Raw genomic sequence first — 25,701 nt, forward strand, 5'->3', positions numbered from 1 at the left:
AAACAAATGCCAGCAACCTAATGAATGTCACAAACTCTGATGCACGAGTCATTAGCGAGCGGTACAGGTCAAATGAGAGGGTATTTGTTGGTCTTTAACCTGCATGCACTTATTATGTATGGTTGTCATCGAGCCTGCTATCTGTATCTCTTCTTCTCTGTTGTTTTTGTGCGTCACAGTTTGGCCCAGCCTCTTACCCAGCGCTGCTCTCACAGGTCTCCTCCTCTTCGCTGAGTATAGCAGTCAGACCTGAGCTTTTGCATTAAACAAAGAGGAAACCCCAAAGCACACAGACTCGGTTCCCTGTAGCTTTTTCCCCGCCGGGGTTTTGTGCAAATATGGTGAAGCTGTCTTTTAACTCGGCTCTAGCCCAGAAAGACGCCAAGAAGGAAGAAGAGAACAGCGAAGTGCTTATAATTCCTGAGACCAAGGTGAGAGCTGATCCCTGGGGAGCGTGGGAGAAGCTTTCGTTAACAAGAAGCAACAGAAGAGTCATATATTAGCAGAAGGGGCCAGGGAAACTGCGCCAGATGGTGGCATTGGTTTAGTTTGAGGGGGAGGTGTAATCGGAGACGTGTGTGTGTGCCCAACAGGGTTATAGAAAAGGTGACCGCTCCCCCAAGTGAACATAGTCATTATTTGCATACCATAAATAGGATTGTGGAAGGGGGCATAGTTATCTCGATCCCACTTCGAAGAAATAGGCCTGTGCCTCTAGAGCGCCATCTACAGAAGATGTTGCTAGCAACTAGCCTACATAGGAGACGCGGATACATGTAACCCCTCCTTAAGCCATTTCTAATAAATGGTGTTCTGACGTTATTTGGATCTTTTATATTCGAGTTTGGTATTTATTTTAGATCAGGAGATAGAGTAGTTCTTTGGGGCAGGGTTGAACCACCCTATTGAATAATTAGGGCAGCGTTAGGTAGGTGGAAAGTCATGAGAGGAGTGAGTGAATATGCCTTTCCTTACTCAAACAGTGCATAAAATGCAATGTCATCACTACATGTATGTGTTTCATTTCCTTAACGTATTAGTTGATATGTCAGCATTTTCTGTACGCCGTATAACACCTCTAATTTTGGTTTTGTTGTTGAGATATATATATATATATATATATATATATATATATATATATAATATATAATGAAGAGGTTAAAAAGGTTTCATACTAATTGACGCCCTTTGTACTTGTAAGACACGTTGCATAATCCCAAGCGAACACTTTTCGGTTAATGACCTAGTTATCACGAGTTTACAGGTCGTCAGTATTGTTATTGTTTTCTCAGCTGGTCGTATTTTTCTGCACCCAATGGAAATTATATATCTGTACTGTAAGAAGCAGGTTAAAATGGAGGAAGCTGTTTGTGATCATGAGAGACAGCAGCAGCTTAGAGATAGGCTGTCTAAAATGGCTGACTAGGGAGCAGCAAGCTCAGGTTGCATTTGTTGTCTCATTTTATTTCTATATATACACACCTCCTAACACCTGCTCTTATCAAAATGTATATCATAATGCTCCTTGATTATTCTGACTGAATGTTAGCCCCTTATGTCAATATTTAGGTCTGGCAGATTATAGAATTCCTTATTTAAGCCATATTAAATACATCCAATTTATGGACAATGATTTATGTTGAAATCAAATATCTAAAAGTTTCCTGATAAAACCAATTCAAAATAACATAATTGAATCTGTGTGTGTATCTATCATTGTTGCAGGTTTGTGTTGCTTTCTCTTCAAAGTTGCCATTTGAGAATAATGTGGTAGTTGTAATGAGTTTCAGGGAAAATGAAACTATCAGGGCCTAAGTAATTTATATGTTAACTTAAAGATGCAGAATGCCAGTTTTTATGCTATATTAGAGAAGATATTAAAGGGACATGAAACCCAATTTCTTTCATGCTTCAGACAGAGCATACAATTTCCAATTTACTTCTCTTATCTAATTTGCTTAGTTATCTTGGTATCCTTTGTTGAAACTATACTTAGGTAGGCTCAGAAGCTGGGAGCTGGATGCTTATTGGTGGCTGCACATATATGCCAGTTGGCATTTATTTTACAGATGTGTTCAGCTAGCTCCCAGTAGTGCATTGCTCCTTTAATAAAGAATACAAGAGTTCAAAGCAAAATTGATAATATAAGAAAATTGGAAAGTAGTTTAAAAATGTATGCTTTATTGGTTTCATGTCCCTTTTTAAACAGACTCTAATTTGTGGAAAGCTATGCCTCATTCAGTTTAGTAAGCTTTCTTTTTAAAGGAGCATATTAAACCCCTTTTAATTACAAGAATTTTATGTTCTCTGTTATGTTGCTATAGAATAACATACTTGCCATGTGTAAACATTTTTAAAGCAAATTTAACATTTTCAATTTTTGCATCATTCACTGAAACAGCTTTTGCATTATTGCAGTTTTGGTTAGTTATGTTGTCAGAGAGTACACCTTTTAGACCATAGGGGCAGAGCCTTATTCCAAATACATCAAAAAAGGTAGTTGTTTGCTCAGTTGTTGCAAATCTGTGCTTCAGGATCATATGCACATTTGCTACACTTGTGATAACAAAACAAAAAAAAATTACATTGTAAGGTTATTTTTAATGTTTCATAAAATTTGGGACGTTGGTGTAACACTTAACAATTTCATAACAGTATTATAGGATACCAACTGTGGAAGTCAAAGGCTTACATTGAATTTCTGTGTAGTTTTCAAATCTGTAATATATATATATATATATATATATATGTATATGTATGTGTGTATATGTGTGTATATATATATATATATATATATATATATATATATATATATATATATATATATATATATATATATATATATATATATATTATAGCAAAGCTGGCACATTGTATATATTGTATGTTCTTTCTCTAGGGCTGTAGGGACCCCATTAGTGCTTGGACTGTTACTTCTGAGAAGGTAAACATGGAAGAGAGAGAGATTGCAGAGGAAAAGTTAAAGGGACAGTAAAGGTTCAGAATAATGTTATATAATTCTGCACACAGTGCAGAACGAGCTTTGGATATCCAAGACCCGCTCAAATTTTTTTCTTTTGTGATTCAGATAGAGCATGCAACTTTCTTATTTACTCCTATTATCATTTTTCTTCTTCGTTCTCTTGCTATCTTTATTTGAAAAAGGCATCTAAACTTTTTTTTTTTTTGGTTCAGCCCTCTAGACAGCACTTTTTTTTTTTTATTGGATGAATTTATCCACCAATCAGCAAGAACAACCCAGGTTGTTCACCAAAGATGGGCCGGCATCTAAACTTAAATTCTTGTATTTCAAATAAAGATACCAAGAGAATAAAGACAATTTGATAATAGGAGTAAATTAGAAAGTTGCTTAAAATGTCATGCTCTGATTCAGAAAAGAAAAAATTTGGGTTCAGTATCCGTTTAACTTTGCAGGGGTTAAATACAGAGCTTTGCTGTGTTACTAGTGATAAAATCCCATGCTCTAACGAATTAGAGCATTTAATTTTATCGCTATAATGGCCTTTTAAGGGATTCATATTTAGTGAGCTGTTTTCAGTTTGTTTTAGAAATTCAGTTCTTGAAAGTCATAATTTATCTCATTCCCTTCTAGTTGCATTGTATATTTTCATATTTTAACAGCACATGTTCTTTGGGAACAAGTTGTATAAGGGAGTTACAGGAAAATGAGCACAGATCTCCTTATTCCTAAAATCAAGATAAAGGTGAAATGATTAGGCTGACCTAAGTGGCAAAGGGAAACCAACTACTTCTCAATTTTCAGGCTTAAAGGGACACTGTACCCAAAAATTTAATTTCGTGATTCAGATTGAGCATTAAATTTTAAGCAAATTTTGATTTACTCCTATTATCAAATTTTCTTCATTCTCCTGGTATCTTTATTTGAAATGCAAGAATGTTATTTTAGATGCCGGCCCATTTTTGGTGAACAACCTGGGTTGTCCTTGCTGATTGGTGGATAAATTCATCCACCAATAAAAAAGTGCTGTCCAGAGTACTGAAACCAAAAAAAGCTTAGATGCCTTCTTTTTCAAATAATGATAGCAAAAGAATGAAGAAAAATTGATAATAGGAGTAAATTAGAAAGTTGCTTAACCCCTTAATGACCACAGCACTTTTCCATTTTCTGTCCGTTTGGGACCAAGGCTATTTTTACATTTCTGTGGTGTTTGTGTTTAGCTGTAATTTTCCCCTTACTCATTTACTGTACCCACACATATTATATACCGTTTTTCTCGCCATTAAATGGACTTTCTAAAGATACCATTATTTTCATCATATCTTATAATTTACTATAAAAAAAAATATAAAATATGAGGGAAAAAATGGAAAAAAACACACTTTTTCTAACTTTGACCCCCAAAATCTGTTACACATCTACAACCACCAAAAAACACCCATGCTAAATAGTTTCTAAATTTTGTCCTGAGTTTAGAAATACCCAATGTTTACATGTTCTTTGCTTTTTTTGCAAGTTATAGGGCCATAAATACAAGTAGCACTTTGCTATTTCCAAACCACTTTTTTTCAAAATTAGCGCTAGTTACATTAGAACACTGATCTTTCAGGAATCCCTAAATATCCATTGACATGTATGTATTTTTTTTTTAGAAGACATCCCAAAGTATTGATCTAGGCCCATTTTGGTATATTTCATGCCACCATTTCACCGCCAAATGCGATCAAATAAAAAAAATTGTTCCCTTTTTCACAATTTTTTTTCACAAACTTTAGGTTTCTCACTGAAATTATTTACAAACAACTTATGCAATTATAGCATAAATGGTTGTAAATGCTTCTCTGGGATCCCCTTTGTTCATAAATAGCAGACATATATGGCTTTGGTTTTGCTTTTTACTAATTAGAAGGCTGCTAAATGCGACTGCGCACCACACGTGTATTATGCCCAGCAGTGAAGGGGTTAATAAGGGAGCATGTAGGGAGCTTCTAGGGTTAATTTTAGCTTCAGTGTAGTGTAGTAGACAACCCCAAGTATTGATCTAGGCCCATTTTGGTATATTTCATGCCACCATTTCACCGCCAAATGCAATCAAATTAAAAAAAAAACGCTAAATTTTTCACAATTTTAGGTTTCTCACTGAAATTATTTACAAACAGCTTGTGCAATTATGGCACAAATGGTTGTAAATGCTTCTCTGGGATCCCCTTTGTTCAGAAATAGCAGACATATATGACTTTGGCGTTGCTTTTTGGTAATTAGAAGGCCGCTAAGTGCTGCTGCGCATCACACGTGTATTATGGCTAGCAGTGAAGGGGTTAATTAGGTAGTTTGTAGGGAGCTTGCAGGGTTAATTTTAGCTTTAGTGTAGAGATCAGCCTCCCACCTGACACATCAGACCCCCTGATCCCTCCCAAACAGCTCCCTTCCCTCCCCCACACCACAATTGTCCCCGCCATCTTAAGTACTGGCAGAAAGCCTGCCAGTACTAAAATAAAAGTTTTTTTTTTAAAAAAAAATAAAATAAATTTTTAGCATATTTACATATGCTACTTTGTAGGATCCCCCCCCAAAACAGCTCTCTAACCCCCCCCTCTGACTTATTGGGGGCCATCTTGGGTACTGGCAGCTGTCTGCCAGTACCCAGTTTGCAAGAGAAATAGTTTATTTTTTATTTTTATGTTTTTCTGTAGTGTAGCTTCCCCCCCCCCCCCACAGACCAATCCCCCACCCCCTAACTAATGCATTTTAATTTCAATAGTTATTACTTTTAAAACTTTTGAGTACATAATTTTTCTGTAGTGTAGCGGCTCCCTCCCCGTGCACGCGCCCGCCCCCGCCCTCCCGTGCGCGCCCCCGATCACCCCCGCCCACGATCCCGCCCCCCTCCACATCATCAGGGCCATCGATGGCCGCCTCCCGAACCGGCTCCCACCCACCAACGGATCTTGCCGGTGATGTCCAGTGCAGAGAGGGCCACAGAGTGGCTCTCTCTGCACCGGATTGCTAAAAAATGTTATTGCAGGATGCCTCGATATCGAGGCATCACTGCAATAACCGGAAAGCAACTGGAAGCGAGCAGGATCGCTTCCAGCTGCTTTCCAGACCAAGGACGTACGCCACACGTCCTCGGTCATTAACTGTATTTTTTTTGAGGACATGTGGCGTACGTCTTTGGTCCTTAAGGGGTTAAAGGGACACTCAATCAAAATTAAACTTTCATTATTCAGATAGAGCATGCACTTTTAAACAACTTTCCAATTTACTTCCATTAACAAAATGTGCACAGTCTTTTATATTTAAACTTTTTGAGTCACCAGCTCCTACTGAGCATGTGCAAGAATAAGTGTGTATGCATTTGTGAATGGCTGATGGCTGTCACATGGTACGTGTATGCATTTGTGATTGGCTGATGGCTGTCACATGGTACAGGGGGAGTGGAAAGACAACTTTTAAAATTGTCAGAAAAAAAAATCTATTACTCCATTTGAAGTTCAGACTAAGTGCTATTGCATTGTCTTGTTATCTTGCATTTGTTGATTATGCAAATCTACAGTGTTGACTGGGCCTTTAAAATTGCATGCTCTTTCTGAATTACAAATGAAAAAATTTGGGTTCAGTGTCCCTTTAATTACTACTGCAGCTCGATCCTGGTTGCATAATCTATAGAGAAAAGAGAAAACAGAAGCGCCACATGGCCCAATATTGTTTGGTCCAAAATTTGTAGATCTTAGAGTAAGAAACAGACTCACATTTTGAAGAGCACCTCAATTAGTGCTAAGTATGCAGTCTGGGATCTATTCGGTCACCCAGAAGACCAACTTCCTGCACAGGAACTGATGTCTGTGTGGACAGAGAGGGGACACAGGTGCCTGTATGGCCTAGTATTGTTGGTACAAGGAGACAGATTCAAACAATGATAAGAGTGGTACTCACAATATATAAAGCACCTCTTTTGATGCTATAGGAGCGTGAAGGGATCAATTCAGTCACCCAACAGACTTGTGCCAAGGCATCCAAGTAGATTCAATAGTTCAGAGGATCCCACAGTGAACCAGATGGTAATTATCCATTATCTTGCCGGTGATTTAGCTTTGGCCGTCTCGCTGCCCTCCTGTCAGCCAATGAGTCCTAACACAGTAACCTGGTTCACTGTGGGATCCTCTGAACTATTGAATCTACTTGGATGCCTTGCCACAAGTCTGTTGGGTGACTGAAGTGATCCCTTCACGCTCCTATAGCATCAAAAGAGGTGCTTTTATATATTGTGAGTACCACTCTTATCATTGTTTGAATCTGTCTCCTTGTACCAACAATACTAGGCCATACAGGCACCTGTGTCCCCTCTCTGTCCACACAGACATCAGTTCCTGTGCAGGAAGTTGGTCTTCTGGGTGACCGAATAGATCCCAGACTGCATACTTAGCACTAATCGAGGTGCTCTTCCAAATGTGAGTCTGTTTCTTACTCTAAGATCTACAAGTTTTGGACCAAACAATATTGGGCCATGTGGCGCTTCTGTTTTCTCTTTTCTCTATAGATTGCTGATCCTGGCCTGGATCTTCACAGATAGCTGCCTCCTCTCCAGAGACTTTACAATATTTCAACATTTCTATTGCCTTATATTTGTTTTTCTTAGGCAATAAGACACATTTTTATTAACTAATTGTATCACATTACAATTGCTTCATCACTGTTTATTGTATTTTATTTTTTCATATTATTATTTTTTATAATATTGTTGTAGATATACACATGTATATATGGTTCAATATTTGATATTGATCACTATGATCACTAGTTTTTCCAATTTTGTTTACTTAATTTGACACCATATCATTGGCTATATTTACACATTCACATTATCCCCTTTCACTAATTTTATTATATTTTTTGACACATTAGAAGACTCTGTCTCTATTGTCGTTATTTGTCTTACTTATCTAATAGTAGGGTGCCCCCTCACTCTCTTTGTCTTTCTGGTTGCATAATGTTCTCAGGGGTATAACCTATTCCATGGAGCAGTTGACCTACAATACTGTATTTATTTTAATTTACCATATGCCTGTCTTAGATATTACAGTGACTATAAAGTGTTATTTAAAGTGGTCACTGATTATGAGCATTGGATAAAGACCATCTATTGTTGTATGGAGTTCTATCACTAGATTGTACATGCCATTTTAAAGGGACAGTAAAGACTTTGTAATTATAAGACATTTCTGTTGTGTAGCTATCAAATAACATATCTCGGCCTAAACATTTTTTTTTAAACAAATTAACATTTTTATTTTTTTTTTTCTTCATCAAATCTTTTTCATTAGCCAAACTCCGCTCACCATTTTATTTTTTTGGAAGAGCCAATATAGGTTTTAGTCTGCAGATAACAAGGCTAGCCGCAGTCATGTTAGTATAAAGTACATTGTTTTGCCGTTTTTTATCAGTTAAAATCAATTGGGAAAATTATAGTTGGTAAGCAGGGTGAATTTCAAGTTGAGAATTAGAAAATCTTCCATTTTCAGAGCTATGTTGCATAAAAATGGGCCAGAATAATGAACGTATATTGCAAAGTTTTTTTTTTTTTTACTACAAAAAAAAGACAATCAAATCATTTTTGACACAATTTTATTTGTAAAGGGAAATAGAAGTAATGGCCTGAGTTTAAAACTCCCCATAAGTTGTTTTGAATTTGCATAGTAACAAAAATACTATACTTTAATTATTTTCTGGGTATCGCAATGTGCTCATAGGTACTGCAGTTCTCTTCATGCTGCAATTGAGATTGATTTTAGTAGCCACAGCGACCAAGTTGTTAGGCTGCTGCACCACATCCCTGGTAAGGAATCTGCTTCACGTGTTTTTAGCAAAGCCAGGGGTTAAATCGCTGCAGGTGTTTTGAAACCGTAGTTTAACTACCAGATTACCTCTGTATTTACAAGATCATTAAGGGTTTCTGCCTCCAATCTATTTTCAACAATCCATAATATTTAAATATTTGGATGTCCACTCATACCATCAAAACTGAAAAACAAATTCTGGTATGTTTTCTAGATATGAACACAATATATGCAGATGTTGCAACTGGAGTGTCAAATGTGTACATTCTAGTTTAAAAATAAAATGCTCTAAATAAAGTATTTTATGTTTAAAATATAATTTTCTTTGTTTAACCCCCGGCAAAGGGACTGAAACCCTAGTTATTTGTGCTCATAGGTTCTGCATGTTGCTGCTCCTGAGAGACTCAACTCGTAAGTCAGTAAGGTACAGTGTACCTACTTTCCCCCTGATCGAATTAGAGCATGTCATTTTATCACTATAATGTCCTTTTAGCACCATAACTACTGGAGAGAACTACACTTAATTGAGAAGCAAAGCATTATTTTATTACAGGTGGAATAGGTCCTGTCATTTTCTTAATACAGCGGACTTCTCTTCTGTGCTGGGGAGAAAGTTCTGCAGATATAGAACATGCAACTTAATTCTCAAATGATTTGCTGACCTCTGTGTTTACAAGGTCATTAAGGGTTATAGCTGTCATATCTTGAATAGTATGGCCCATTGTATTGGCAACTAGTGTAGAGAATGGAGGATAGATGTCCAATGACAAACTTCTAGCTGGCCTATAACAATAATAAGCCATGCTGCATTATTCACTACAAATGAAGGCAGTGGGGTAGTTTTTCTGGGAAAACATAATAAAGTGCATTGCAGCAGTCCAGGTGTATTGTCACGAAGCATGGATGAGTTTGGAAATATCTTCTGTGGTAATGAAGAGGTTGACCCTGGCTATATTCTGTAAATGAAAGAAAGAGGCTTGGATTGTGGCTCATGTCTGATAGATTCCTGTGATACATCACACAAAGATTTCTGTATTCTAGGGACGTTTCAGAGAAATTAGAAAAGTAATGTACAGATATACAGTATATAATTTAGCATGTTCGCTGCATTAAAATAAACTTACTTGGTAGAGGAGGAGCCATTCTAAACTGTTACTGGAAAAGACAAGCTAGCCACAGTGGCATTCTGTTTGCAAACCTGTCATTTTGCAGTTCCTTATTTGCTTTCTCTTTCGAGGCCAATTAGGGACAGATATGTATCATTGTTAGGTTTGGGAAGCATGCAGTGTGCACTCCCAGTTAATGTGGAATATACACTTCTAGAAAAACTTATAGGCTTATGTTTGATTTATCCTTTAATTTAAAAATGTATCTCTTTATTGTGACTGTTTTAATTTTTAACCTTTTTTTTTTTTTTACATTTATATATTGATTTCTCTCCAGATTTTTGACATTTTTCATAATCACACTTGATTTATAGATTAAACAATAAGCTTTAACCTTTTAGCTTGTCGGATCCGAACGCACATATCTAGAGTACATCCTAAGAATATCATCAGGCTGAGTATGTAGATTCTTGTACACAAGTCTACAAATATCTATTTAAAAGAACAGTCTACTCCAGAATTTTTGTTTAAAAAATAGAGGTAATCCCTGTATTACCCATTCCCCAGTTTTGCATAACCAACACTGCTAAAACAAATTATAATTGATTGCGCAAAAGAGTGCTAAAGGTGGATTAAAATATAGTTTACATGTGTCTAGTGAAGGATAAAGTGATTTTAATAAAATCTTGTGATATAAATTAGGACGTGTATAAATCTAGTTAGGGGTTATTAATACCTTACTAAGGGAAGAAATAAATGTGGGTATAATTGATATATTAATTTTAGAAAATTCGATTTTAAAGGAAAAAAAATATTTATTTTGGTGAAAAAAATTGTGATAAGTGTGTATACAAAGCAGTTCGGGTCTAAAAATTTTTTTTTTGTGTTAAGAAAAAGGTTAAATCTATTATGATTTAAACCTTAGATATCTAACATTCTGGACAATCAATACATGTGTCTTCCTAAATAGGTTAAAATGTATTTTAATTAAATTCACAATTTACACACACATGCGGCCGCATTAAAAAACTATAATATAAAAAAGAGATAAAATACAATCGTACTAATTTCTACATCAGTATGTGCTAAATCTTATTGCAAAAATTAAGGACAAACAAAGTGCTCAATAGTCTTCTTGGTAAGATCTTACGAAAGGGATCTTCCGTAAACAGAGCAGTTAGTGTCTAAGAAAAATGTTCAGTCAAATGAAATGACCAAATCCGGAGCATCTTTGGTGTGCCCTTAGAGTACCGCCACCGGGTTCTGTTAATGGGTAAGAGGATCTCCTTAATGCAATACCAACAGCAGTATATCCATACTCTCATATAGGTTTGATTTGTCCGGGACAGATCGATGATTCGGATGTGGTTTCAGAGCAGGATACCAGTTTAGTCACTGCGGGATAATAAAATTCAACCCTATGAACTTTAAAAATTGTCTCTGCTTAAAGGGACAGTATACACTAATGTTCATATAACTGCATGTAATAGACGCTACTATAAAGAATAAGATGCACAGATACTGATCTAAAAATCCAGTATAAAACTGTTTAAAAACTTACTTAGAAGCTCTGTTGAAAAGGTAGTTGGAAAGTCCACTGCAAGTGGGGAATAAGACACTCCCACTCCCCCTTCCTTTGCATATGAAAGACTCTTTACACAAACAGAAGCAAGCTGGAGTAGGTATATGACGGTATTCTCACAAAACTTTAGGGCTTGGTTAGGAGTCTGAAAATCAGAGCAATGTTATTTAAAAATAAGCAAAACAATAAAAAAAAATTACAAAAAAACAACAAACTTTATGGGCTATATAAATAGATCTACAAAACATTTATGCAAAGAAAAAATGAGTGTATAATGTCCCTTTACATTCAGACACGTAGGCTAGGGGGCTTTACTTGTGGTCCTATCATTTGATACAAAATAGACCCAACTTTAGAGGCTAGTATCAGCCGTTTGCCACACCAAGCCCACAAGCTGCTTGTAGCAGGTGTACTGATCTCAGCAGGTGTGTGTGCTCCTATGCGGAAGTCAGATACACTGAGCAACGTGTTTCAAATGTCTTTTTCAAGCTCAGGATTCATTGCAATTACACGCCTTATAAGCAGTGCCTATTAAATACATTTTAACCTATTTAGGAAGACGCATGTATTGATTGTCCAGAATGTTATAGAGATCTAAGGTTGAAATCATTATATTAGATTTAACCTTTTTCTTAACACAAACATTTTTTAGACACTAACTGCTTTGTATACACATACTTTTATCACGCAATTTTTTTTCACCAAAATAATTTTTTCCTTTAAAATCAATTTGATTTTCTAAAATTAATATATCAATTATACCGACATTGATTTCTTCCCTTTGTAAGGTATTAACCCCTAACTAGATTTATACACGTCCTAATTTATATCACAAGATTTTACTTAAAATTATACCTATACCTAGGTATTAAAATCACTTTATCCCTCACTAGACACATGTAAATTATATTTTAATCCACCTTTAGCGCTCTTTTGCCCAATCAATTATCATTTGTTTTAACTATTCCATATTTGAGAAGTTTTTTTGGGAGATCCTCTTATTTATTTTTTTTGATTGTTTGTGTGGTTTTCTGCACTGATCAATCATTCCTTTTCCAATTAGTTTATAACCAACACTGTGTTACTTTAATTCTATTTTTGCCTCTGTGATTACTTTGTATTAGGGCAGGGCGATATGGGGGGTAGAAAAAAATGTAATTGCAATTTTCTTAAAAATTACTATTACACCTTTAATTTTTCAATAAAGTTTTTTAACACTACAGAATCTTAATGTACATATTTCTCAATGTCCAATACACTCTGGGAGCATAAAAATACAAACTGTGTGTGTATATGTATGTGTGTGTATATATATATATATATATATATATATATATATATATATATATATATATATATATATATATATATATATATATATATATATATATATATATATATATATATATATATATATATATATTTATTAGCCAGAAAAAATGCACTCTCAGGACTTTCACAAACAAGTTACTTTTATTCCTGTAACGTTTTCAGAGGTCTTGCCTTCCTGATGAAGGAGGCAAGACCTCCGAAAACGTTACAGGAATAAAAGTAACTTGTTTGTGAAAGTCCTGAGAGTGCATTTTTTCTGGCTACTATTCTTTGTAAAGTTGCACCCAGGCAGTTTTCCTCTGTGGGCGAGATCTGGTGTTTTGGATATATATATATATATATATATATATATATATATATATATATATATATATATATATATATATATATATATATATATATATATATATATATATATATATATATATATATATATATATATATATATATATATATATATATATATATATATATATATATATAGAGAGAGATGTATATATATTCATATTAGCTGGTCTAAAAGCAGAAAATACTGATTTCTTAGTTCAAATTGTAAACTTAAAAAAAATATATATATATATATATATATATATATATATATATACACACACACACACACACACACACACCATGTAGTTACTAGGACCAAATGCTGTGGCATGAAACATTGCTTTTCATTCTTACAGCCCAACTCCCATGTCCCACAATAGCAAATTTGGTGAAATGCATTACTCTGTGAACACAGCAGCCCTTGTTCTATGGCAAGCTATGCAGATTGCAGCTGAGAGAAATGCAAGAAAACCCTACAGTATGTTATGTTTATGAAAATGTGTGGTATCAACTTGTCACTAAGGTATAAACGGTAAAATTCCTTGCGTGCACTATGCAATGTCTCCTGGAATGTAACTTATGTTGTGACCTAACATGTTTAATCAAATGGCTGGATCTTTGTGTGAGCTGGCAGATAGGTGGTAGTGGTGCTGGGGCATATATTTGAATTTTGCTGCATGAGGCGGTCAAATAGCTATTTAATTAGGCACCACAGCAGAGCTGTTCATGTAGTTACAACTTTAGTCAAAGTGTTATTTTATTAAGGGGAATCTTCTTTTTTTTTTCTTTTTTTTTCTTTCACAATTCAGATAGAACAAGTTATTTTAAACAACTTTCCATTTTACTTTTTATCAAATTTTCTTCTTTTACCAGTTACTTCAGTTACCAATCAGTAGCTAGCTCCCAGTAATGCATTTCTGCTCCTGAGCCTATCTAGTTTTGATTTTCAACTAATAACATAATGAGAATGAAGCATATTAGATAATATAAGTAAATTGAAAGTTGTTTAAAATCCCATGCTCTGCCAGAATAATAAAAGAAAGACTTCAACTTTCATGTCCCTTGAAGAAGATTGTTGATTACTGTTCTGTCAGTCTGCAAAGGCTTAGGTACAAGGTAATCACAGAGGTAAAAAGTATATTAATATAACTGTGTTGGTTATGCAGAACGGGAAATAAAGGGTTTATCTTCTTTAAACAATACATTTTTTTGGAGTATACTGTCCCTTTAAACACTCATGGGTGCTGCTATTTTTGAACTGCGGTTGCTCTTCAGGTATCTGAAGGAGAGTTGCTGCACACGTGCAAACATGCCAATACTGGGGAATATCCTTAATACTATGCTTTAAAAAGGGACATTATACAATAAGTACATTTTTATAAAAAAAAAAATGTATCTGTACTTTTTTTTTACACACAATACATTTTGGATTGTCAGATACGTATTATTTTAATGGCAATAAGCATATAGTACCATAGCATAGCCAGTTGCATTATAAAATAACACATTTTTATAATAAACAGCATCCCCTCCTATTAGGGAAAGGGTTATTCAAATAATCGGCTAAAATGATTTGCAATAATTTCAAAATACAATGAATTTGTTGTTGAATCTTTCACATATGATTAAAACAGCCAGCTAAAATTGCTGCTTAAAGGGTAAAATTAATACAGCCTTATCTTCTACTGCCATGTAGTTTTGTAACCAGATCATTTTACAGCTTATCAAAATAAAATATATTCAAAAGAAACATATTGCAGTCATGCTTTCATGTCCTTTAACAGCTGTAACTGGTGAATAATTTCCCATATTAAAGTACAACTACATAACACTTTACACAAACTGCTAGGAACCAGAAAAGGTTTGGATTTTGGAATATTTAGTTCTGTAAAACAGGACAGCTTGGAGAGGGGATAAAAAAAAAGTTTAAACATCTTATGTAATGTAGGAAATATTTTACATGATGTAATACAGCTTATACATGCAACCTAAATGTATTATATATAGTACCATAAAAATGATAGTACACGGCTGTAATCAGAATGGTAATAGTTGTTGTTTCAAATAAATACAAACCAAAACAGAAACCAAAGACACAGCCAGAGATATATATATATATATCTGGATTTTAGAATTTCAAATTTGGGGATTTGTACCTGTGTTCCCAGTATTTTGTTAAAGCTCCAAGATGGCTGTAGATAAATGACACACATGAAACCTTAGGAGACCGAGAAAAATCTAAGCAGGTATGTGTAGTTATGTATAACAACACATTCCTGAAAAAATGGGTCTTCTGGTAGATTGGAGTGCCCTCATATTTAAAAACTCTGCAAATATCCTTGTGATTCAGTTCACACAGCTCTACTAACAGACTAAAATAGATCCCATACAGTATGTTTGTTAAAGCAAATAACCAGCTTACTGAAATAATGTGGGACAAGCCTATAACCACTATAGAAGCAAACATTATGATATTTTGTATATCTAATTTGCATTTGTTACCCAGAGTTCTCTGGTGCATTGGTAACAATTTATACAGACTATTTCAATGGGAAGGTAAACAGGGATACATGCCTAGATGTGCTGATTGTCTATACAATATTTTTTATGATTCTTTTATGTAATGGAGGATTTTAATCCATATATGGAGCTGGGGTGGCAACTATGGACGTCTTATGGACTGCAAAACAAGGGCGGCAGAGTATCATTTTAAGGCACCAGTGGCTCCCTGGCACCTTATTTTATCTGGCCCCTTATTTTATCTGGCCCTGCAATAAACATTAAAGGGACAGTCGAGTCCAAAAAAACCTTTCATAATTCAAATAGGGGCATGTCATTTTTAAACAACTTTCCCATTTACTTTTATCACCAATTTTGCTTTGTTCTTTTGGTATTCTTAGTTGGAAGCTAAACCTAGGAGGCTCATATGCTAATTTCTTAGACCTTGAAGGCCACCTCTAATCTAAATGCATTTTGACAGTTATTTACCACTAGAGGGCATTAGTTAATGTGTTTCCTATAGATAGCATTAAAGGGACAGTCTACACCAGAATTTTTATTGTTTTAAAAGATAGATAATCCCTTTATTACCCATTCCCCAGTTTTGCATAACCAACACAGTTTATACTTTTAAGCTCTGTGATTATCTTGTACCTCTGCAAACTGCCCCTTTTTTCAGTTCTTTTGACAGACTTGCAGTCTAGCCAATCAGTGCCTGCTCCCAGATAACTTCACGTGCACGAGCACAGTGTTATCTATATGAAATACGTGAACTAACACCCTCTAGTGGTGAAAAACTGTTAAATGCAATATGAAAAGAGGTGGGCTTCAAGGTCTAAGAAATTAGCATATGAACCTCCTAGGTTAAGCTTTAAACTAAGAATACCAAGAGAACAAAGCAAAATTGGTGATAAAAGTAAATTGGAAAATTGTTTAAAATTACATGCTCTATCTGAATCATGAAAGTTTATTTTGGCCTAGACTGTCCCTTTAAGCTCTTGCATAGGAATTTACAGAGGAGTGAGCACTGATTGGCTAAAATGCAAGTCTGTCAAAAGAACTGAAATAATGGGGCAGTCTGCAAAGGCTTAGATACAAGGTAATTACCTAGGTAAAACGTATATTATAACTGTGTTGGTTCTGCAAAACTGGGGAATGGGTAAGGGATTATCTATCTTTTAAAACAACAAAAATTCTGGTGTTGACTGTCCCTTTAATAAAGTTGCTATTATAAATAAATACACAATGGGTTTAATAAACTCAACATAAAATGAACACTGTAAGCAATAGTGGCAGAGATTAGCAGAGTAAGGTTGAACGCATACACATTTCACATTTTTAGTTGTTTGAGCAGAAATGTGTTACTTCATATTCAGCCCCAAATACTCAAAAGGGTTGCATGCTATTTTTAAACCATATATTGTATTACCAGAAAGTGTTTTAGATACCCTTGTTTATGGGAGTAAAAGAGAAATGGAGAAGGGAAATACATATTTTGAGAGAGAAAAAGGTAAATATGTAAAAGAGGGATGATTTTTTTGTTATATGGGAATCTAAGGAGTCCACATGCTTGATTGCCTGTTGCCTTCAACCAGTATAGAGTCTTTAGTGGGCCATTTAGGCTCCATTCTTGAGATGTGTGGGCAAACATTCTAGTGATGATTCATTATATTTTAAAAGAAAGATGCCTTTATTTTACTATGAGACTTGCACCATGATCGGTGCCAATGTTTAAGCACATATAGAAACAGAAAAACATTTATTTTGAAACCTATAAAGTCTGCCCATATTTCTACTTAAAGGACAGACACCTCTAAAACATTCGAATTTCTTTCTTGCATGATAAAAGGTTAAAGGATCATTAAACTTGACATTTCAACAATACATTATTGCAATATACATTTATTTAGTTTTTTTTGCTTTAAAAACCATCTGAAAATTGTGCTTATTGCTTTTTACCCAGGGAGGCTTGAGTTAATACTTTTAGCTAATTTTCTGTGAGCCTTTGTTTACCTCTTCCCTCCTCCCTAATCTTCTCGGTAGTCACTTGTTCTTTTGAGGTAGATTATCAGATTTGCATCAACAATCGTGATAGGAAAAGCATTTATTTTGCAATAGTAGTACAGTGGGCATACTAGGTATTTTAGGTGTGAATATAATTGTAAATATTGGATATATATTTCTAGATAGCTATTACATGGATATTAGAAATGAATGTCTGTTTAAATGCCTGTTAAATAAACTATTACTCAACAACTAAGCTCAATTAGTTGTATTATCGCAACGTTTGTTATATATATTTATAAATCTTCAATATACACAAGTTAAAACTTATTTATTCTTTTATTAATAATTTCTTACTGAATATTTAATTATTTTCATCATGAAGGGCTACCTGGATTGCTAAGCTTGTGAAAGTGCATGTGCAGAATGTCAAATCTGACTTAAAGGGACAGTCAACCATAGAATTGTTATTGTTTTAAAAGATAGATAATCCCTTTATTACCCATTCCCCGGTTTTGCATAACCAACAGTTATATTAATATACTTTTTACCTCTGTGATTACCTTGTATCTAGGAACCTTCTTCCAGCCCCCTGATCACATGACTGTGACTGTTTATTATCTATTGTCTTAAATTTAGCACTGTATTGTGCTAAATCTTAAATAACTTTCTGTGCCTGAACACAGTGTTATCTATATAGCCCACGTGTACTTTCTGTCTCTTTGTGTTGAAAAGAGATTTAAAAAGCCTGTGATAAGAGGCAACCCTCAAAGGCTTAGAAATTAGCATATGAGCCTACCTAGGTTTAGTTTAAACTAAATACCAAGAGAAAAAAGCAAATTTGATGATAAAAGTAAATTGGAAAGTCAATTAAAATTAAGTCCTATCTGAATAATGAAAGTTTAATTTATACTTGACTGTCCCTTTAACTGATACTAGAGTATGCACACCTATCGGGTTCACTGACAATCACATGACTTTATAAAAGTGTCCTCAGTTTTGTCTCCTAAAGCAGTGATTTTCAACCTTTTTTTTTTGCCGTGGCACACTTTTTTTACATTAAAAAATCCTGTGGCACACGTGTGTGTGTGTGTGTGTGTGTGTGTGTATATATATATATATATATATATATATATATATATATATATATATATATATATATATATATATATATATATATACACACTGTACTGTGTTGCCATGCCTCCTACAAACTATACATGACATATTGACATTCATTCACAAACAATCATAATGCGCTGCACTGTTACCCTCAGTCATCATCTCACTCAAAATAAAAAAAACGGCCCAGAATAAAAAACAAGCAAAATTTAAAAAATGTCACACTGTTGTCAGTCTGCCGTGGCACACCTGAGGATCTCTCACGGCACACTGGTTGAAAAACACGGTCCTAGAGAAGTGGTTTCTTCTTCATCATGTGTTCAGCTATTGAACCAACATCTCAGGCACTTGATAAGGATCAGGGTCCCTTACATCAGTGTTTTTCAACTAGTGTGCCATGAGAGATCCTCAGGTGTGCCGCGGCAGATTGACAACAGTGCAGGGGTGTCCCTCTTTCAAATTTTGAAATATTGGGAGGTATGTGACAGGCTCATCAGACATCATTTACAACCATGACATTGACATTCATTCACAGACAATGATTATGATTGTTTGTAAAACAATGTCAATATGTCATGTATAATTTGTAGGAGGCATGGCATGACAGCACAGTACAGTGTGTGTGTGTGTATGTATATATATATATATATATATATATATATATATATATATATATATATTAGGCTACAATGTGTCATTTTGTAAAATTTTGGTATGGTGGTGTGCCGCAGGATTTTTTTTATGTAAAAAAGAGTGCCACGGCAAAAAAAAGGTTGCAAATCAATGCCTTACATAGTATTAGTTGTGCTTCTACTTCTCTTTCAGCCTGTGTATCTGTTGGTCTGTCTACTCAGAATGGTTTTCAAGCTGAGCCTGGGAAGAACGTTAGTAGTTTTGGTAATCATGCTGTGACTTTACAGGATTTGGTATCCAAATCTAGTACAGAGGTTGTTACCTTCTTTTTTTTTTTTTTTTTTTTTTTTTTTTTTTTTCCTATGGGGCTAGGCCTCCTATTCCTAAATTTGCTTTTCCATTTGGTTCTCAAGTATCTGAGTTTCTCTGATTCTGTGATTGAAACCTTAAAGGGACACTGAACCCAAATGTTTTTTGTTATTCAGATAGAGCATGAAATTTTAAGCAACTTTCTAATTTACTCCTATTATCAAATTTTCTTTATTCTTTTGGTATCTTTACTTGAAATGCAAGAATGTAAGTTTAGATGCCGGCCCATTTTTGATGAACAACCTGGGTTGTCCTTGCTGATTGGTGGATAAATTCATCCACCAATAAAGTGCTGTCCAGGGTCCTGAACCAAGAAAAAAAAGCTTAGAAAGTTGCTTAAAATTGCATGCTCTCTCTGAATCACGAAAGAGAAAAAATTTGGTTTCAGTGTCCCTTTAACTCAGACTCGGAAGCCTGTGACGAGGAAAATTTACTGTAAAGTCTGGAAAGCCTATATGTATTGGTGTATAGATTGTGTGTTTTATTTAATTTTTTTATTGATTTTTTTTCTGGTTGGGCATTCTTTTAGAATTCCTAGGATTCTACAGTTTTTAAAGGATGGCTTGGATAAGGGTTTGTCTGGCATGTCCATGAGAGGCAAGATTTTTGCTCTTTCAGTTTTGTTTCATAGAAAAATTGCTAATCTTCCTGATAAATGCATGGTTTTGTCAGGCTTTGGTTAGTATCAAACCTGTAATTAAGCCAATTTCTCCTCCTTGGCATCTTAAAGGGACAGTCAACACCAGAATTTTAGTTGTTTAAAAAGATAGATAATCCCTTTATTACCCATTCCCCAGTTTTGCATAACCAACATAGTTATAATAATATACTTTTTACCTTTATGATTAACTTGCATCTAAGCATCTTCTGACAGCCCCCTGATCACATGACATTTTATTTATCTATTGACTAGCTCTCCCCTGTTGTGAAAAGCAAATAAAAAAAAAAAAAAGCATGTGATCAAGAGGCGGCTTCAAGGGCTTAGAAATTATCATATGAGCCTTCCTAGGTTTAGCTTTCAACTAAAAAATACCAAGAGTACAAAGCAAAATTGGTGATAAAAGTAAATTGAAAAGTTGTTTAAGATTGCATGCCCTATTTGAAACATGAAAGTTTTTTTGGGACTTGACTGTCCCTTTAACTCGGTATTAAAGGTTTTGCAAGCTCCTCCTTTTGTACCTATGCATAAGATTGACATTTAAGCTTTCTTGGAAAGTGGTTCTTTTAATTATTTTATCTGCTAGAAGAGTTTCTGAATTTACTGGTCTTTCTTGTGAACCTCCCTATCTGATTTTTCATCAGGATAAGGCAGTCTTAAAGGACCACTCAATGCAGTAGAATTACATAATTAACAAGTTCATAATAAAAAGACAGGACAATAACACCTACTCTGAATTTTAAATAAGCAGTAGATTTATTTTTTTTCCGACAAATCCTTTTTTTCTTTTTTTCTTTTTTTTTTCTCTTCCATTTGCCGGCCCACTGTATCATGTGACAGGCATCAGCCAACAATCACAGACTAGTATACATATATCCTGTAAGCTTCTGCACATGCTCAGTAGGATCTTGTTCCTAAAAAAACTGAATAGAAATACTGTGCAAAATTTGATAATGGAAGTAAATTGGAAAGTGTCTTAAAACTGCATGCTCTATCTGAATCATAAATGTTTGTTTATTTTGACTTGAGTGTCCCTTTAAGAATTTTTTTTCTTGTCAAAGGTTGTTACTTCTGATAACATCAGCAGAAAAAATGTTGTTCCTCTTTTGTGTCCTAATCCCAAATCTGCTTCAGAAATGTATTTGTATAATGTGGATGCTAGGGCATTAAAGTTTTACATTGATGCTACTAAGGCCTTTAGACAAACTTCTAGTTTGTGCATTCATTTTTTTTTTTCTGGCTCTAGAAAAGGACAGAAGGCTTCTGCAATTTCTTTAGCTTCTTGGTTGGAACTTTTGATTCACAAGGCTTATTTGGAGGCAGGTCAGCCTCCACCGCAACAGATTACTGCTCATTCTACCAGATGAGTTGCTACTTTTTTATGGGCTTTTAAGAATGAGGCCTCAGTTGATCACATTTGTAAAGCAGCTACTTGGTCTTCTTTGCATACTTTTGACTAAATTCTACCATTTTTATGTTTTTGTTTCCTCTGAGCAGCTTTTGGTTGAAAGGTGCTTCAGGCAGTTGTTTCAGTTTGTCGGTTTTTCATGTTTTTACGTGCATAAAAAAAAAAGTTATGTTATTACTTTACCTTTGTTATTACTCATGGACTCCACAGCTTGGGTACTAATCACCATGAGTATTGGATTGTGGATTCACCACCTGTATGAAAGAAAACATAACTTATACTTACCTGATTATTTTCTTGCTTAGTGGTGAGTCTATGAGACCCCACCTTTTCTTTTTGAACGGTTTTGTTTTTTAAGCATATCTTTTTCCATGCTTCACTTTTTTTTTTTTTTTTTCTTACCTCACCTCACTTCTGCTTGACTATGCGTTGTACTGAGGTAAGTATACTTTGTTGAAGGATCAGCAAAGCATTGCTTGGAGCTAGCTGAACAAATCTGATAAGTCCATGACGAGGCATACATGTGCAGCCACAAATCAGCAGCTAGCCCCCCAATATTGCATTAGTATGTTTTTAGCAAAGGATACCAAGAGAACAAAGCAAATTGGGTAATAAAAGTACATTGGAAAATTGCATGCTCTATCTGAATCATGAAATAAAAAAATGGGTTAAATGTTTCCTTAAATAATGAAGAAATAAATGTAATATTTTAGTTTCTATAAAATGGGCACCACCACCATGTTAGAACAAAGGTTTATCTAAAAGAGACAATTAAACCCCTTGTAATTACTAGCCATTTCTGTTGTGTTGCTATAGAATAACCTATCGGCCAAGTTTTTAACATTTTTTAAATCCTTTTTACTGCAGTTATTTTTAAGTAGCCAAGCTCCATGTTCCATTTGCTTTTGTGAAGGACCCTATCTGGGTTTTAGTTCAGACAACAAGGTTATTGTTTTGCAGTTGTTTTATGATAAATCCAATTAAGGACAGATATGTAGCAGAGTTAGTCTTGAGAAGTCAGCAGGTTCCATTCCAAGTTCTAAGAATTAGAAGCGCTGAATTACATGAAAAGAGGGCAAAGTAAATATTATATTGCAACTTTGTATCAATGTGCATAACTAAACATTTTATATAAACAAAATCTCAAGGCTTTTACTATCCCTTTTAATCTTGGGGGAAAAACTATCCTTTATCTTCTCGTTTAATTAATCTATTTATCAAGAGGTCATATAGCTAGTCGCATTAAATGACATTTTCGCTTTCTAATGAACATGTTTGTATAAAATATGAGCATTGTATTTCTCTTATGCATTGCAGTTAAAATGACAAATCAAATGTTGAAAATATCAGCAGGATAATGGAGACATAATAATGTACTATTGATGCTTTCATTGGCATATCTAAGGTCACCCATTAAAGCTTGCGCCAGGGAGATTGTGACCTTTCATTTATTCAAATGTCTGTTGCACACCTTTGAAAATTTAACAGGAGGGGATTAATTATGCTAAATTATTAAAAATCGGAGATACAATGTTTCTTCTGTTATGTGTGATCAGTCCACGGGTCATCATTACTTCTGGGATATAACTCCTCCCCAACAGGAAATGCAAGAGGATTCACCCAGCAGAGCTGCATATAGCTCCTCCCCTCTACGTCAGTCCCAGTCATTCTCTTGCACCCAACGACTAGATAGGATGTGTGAGAGGACTATGGTGATTATACTTAGTTTTTATGACTTCAATCAAAAGTTTGTTATTTTACAATAGCACCGGAGCGTGTTATTACTTCTCTGGCAGAGTTTGAGGAAGAATCTACCAGAGTTTTTTACTATGATTTTAACCGGAGTAGTTAAGATCATATTGCTGTTCTCGGCCATCTGAGGGAGGTAAAAGCTTCAGATCAGGGGACAGCGGGCAGATGAATCTGCATTGAGGTATGTAGCAGTTTTTATTTTCTGAATGGAATTGATGAGAAAATCCTGCCATACCGTTATAATGTCATGTATGTATACACTTCAGTATTCTGGGGATGGTATTTCACCGGAACTACTCTGTTAAAAGTCACTAATCCTTTTAATAAGTATTTATCATGTTAAACGTTTTTGCTGGAATGTAGAATCGTTTACATTTCTGAGGTACTGAGTGAATAAATATTTGGGCATTATTTTCCACTTGGCAGTTGTTTGGTTTTAATTATGACAGTTTCGTTTCTCTTCACTGCTGTGTGTGAGGGGGAGGGGCCGTTTTTGGCGCTCTTTGCTACGCATCAAAAAATTCCAGTCAGTTACTCTTATATTTCCTGCATGATCCGGTTCATCTCTGACAGATCTCAGGGGTCTTCAAACTTCTTTAGAGGGAGGTAGATTCTCTCAGCAGAGCTGTGAGAATTTTATATTGACTGTGAATAAAAACGTTGCTCTGTAATTTTTATGTCAAATTTAATTATTGTTATTTTTCTAATGGGAACAAACCTTTGCTAAAAGTTGTGTTGTTTTAAAGTTTGATGCTATAACTGTTTTTCAGTTCATTATTTCAACTGTCATTTAATCATTTAATCGTTTAGTACCTCTTTGAGGCACAGTACGTTTTTGCTAAAAAAGATTATAACCAAGTTGCAAGTTTATTGCTAGTGTGTTAAACATGTCTGACTCAGAGGAAGATATCTGTGTCATTTGTTCCAATGCCAAGGTGGAGCCCAATAGAAATTTATGTACTAACTGTATTGATGCTACTTTAAATAAAAGTCAATCTGTACAATTTGAACAAATTTCACCAAACAGCGAGGGGAGAGTTATGCCGACTAACTCGCCTCACGCGGCAGTACCTGCATCTCCCGCCCGGGAGGTGCGTGATATTATGGCGCCTAGTACATCTGGGCGGCCATTACAGATAACATTACAAGATATGGCTACTGTTATGACTGAAGTTTTGTCTAAATTACCAGAACTAAGAGGCAAGCGTGATCACTCTGGGGTGAGAACAGAGTGCGCTGACAATACTAGGGCCATGTCTGATACTGCGTCACAGCTTGCAGAGCATGAGGACGGAGAGCTTCATTCTGTAGGTGACGGTTCTGATCCAAACAGATTGGATTCAGATATTTCAAATTTTAAATTTAAATTGGAGAACCTCCGTGTATTACTAGGGGAGGTCTTAGCAGCTCTCAATGATTGTAACACCGTTGCAATACCAGAGAAACTGTGTAGGTTGGATAAATACTTTGCGGTACCGGCGAGTACTGACGTGTTTCCTATACCTAAGAGACTAACTGAAATTGTTACTAAGGAGTGGGATAGACCCGGTGTGCCGTTCTCACCCCCTCCAATATTTAGAAAGATGTTTCCAATAGACACCACCACTCGGGACTTATGGCAAACGGTCCCTAAGGTGGAGGGAGCAGTTTCTACTTTAGCTAAGCGTACCACTATCCCGGTGGAGGATAGCTGTGCTTTTTCAGATCCAATGGATAAAAAATTAGAGGGTTACCTTAAGAAAATGTTTGTTCAACAAGGTTTTATATTGCAACCCCTTGCATGTATCGCGCCGATTACGGCTGCGGCAGCATTTTGGATTGAGTCTCTGGAAGAGAACCTTAGTTCATCTACGCTAGACGACATTACGGACAGGCTTAGAGTCCTTAAACTAGCTAATTCATTCATTTCGGAGGCCGTAGTACATTTAACCAAACTTACGGCTAAGAACTCAGGATTCGCCATACAGGCACGTAGGGCGCTGTGGCTAAAATCCTGGTCAGCTGATGTTACTTCTAAGTCCAAATTACTTAATATACCTTTCAAGGGGCAGTCTTTATTTGGGCCCGGTTTGAAAGAAATTATCGCTGA

At 35.2% G+C, this 25,701-nt stretch overlaps 1 protein-coding gene across 1 annotated transcript in view; it reads left to right on the plus strand.

The window, feature by feature from the left end:
- Positions 1 to 220: 220 nt before the first annotated feature.
- Positions 221 to 25,701, plus strand: part of ITM2B (integral membrane protein 2B) — a 112,941-nt gene continuing 87,460 nt past the window's right edge. The window contains exon 1 of the mRNA XM_053708019.1: positions 221 to 431. Coding sequence (XP_053563994.1) covers positions 339 to 431 — 93 coding nt within the window. The 5' untranslated portion in view covers positions 221 to 338. The remainder of the gene's footprint in view (positions 432 to 25,701) is intronic.

Source organism: Bombina bombina, chromosome 3 (genome assembly GCF_027579735.1).
Source record: "Bombina bombina isolate aBomBom1 chromosome 3, aBomBom1.pri, whole genome shotgun sequence".
NCBI classification, from domain to species: Eukaryota; Metazoa; Chordata; class Amphibia; order Anura; family Bombinatoridae; genus Bombina; species Bombina bombina.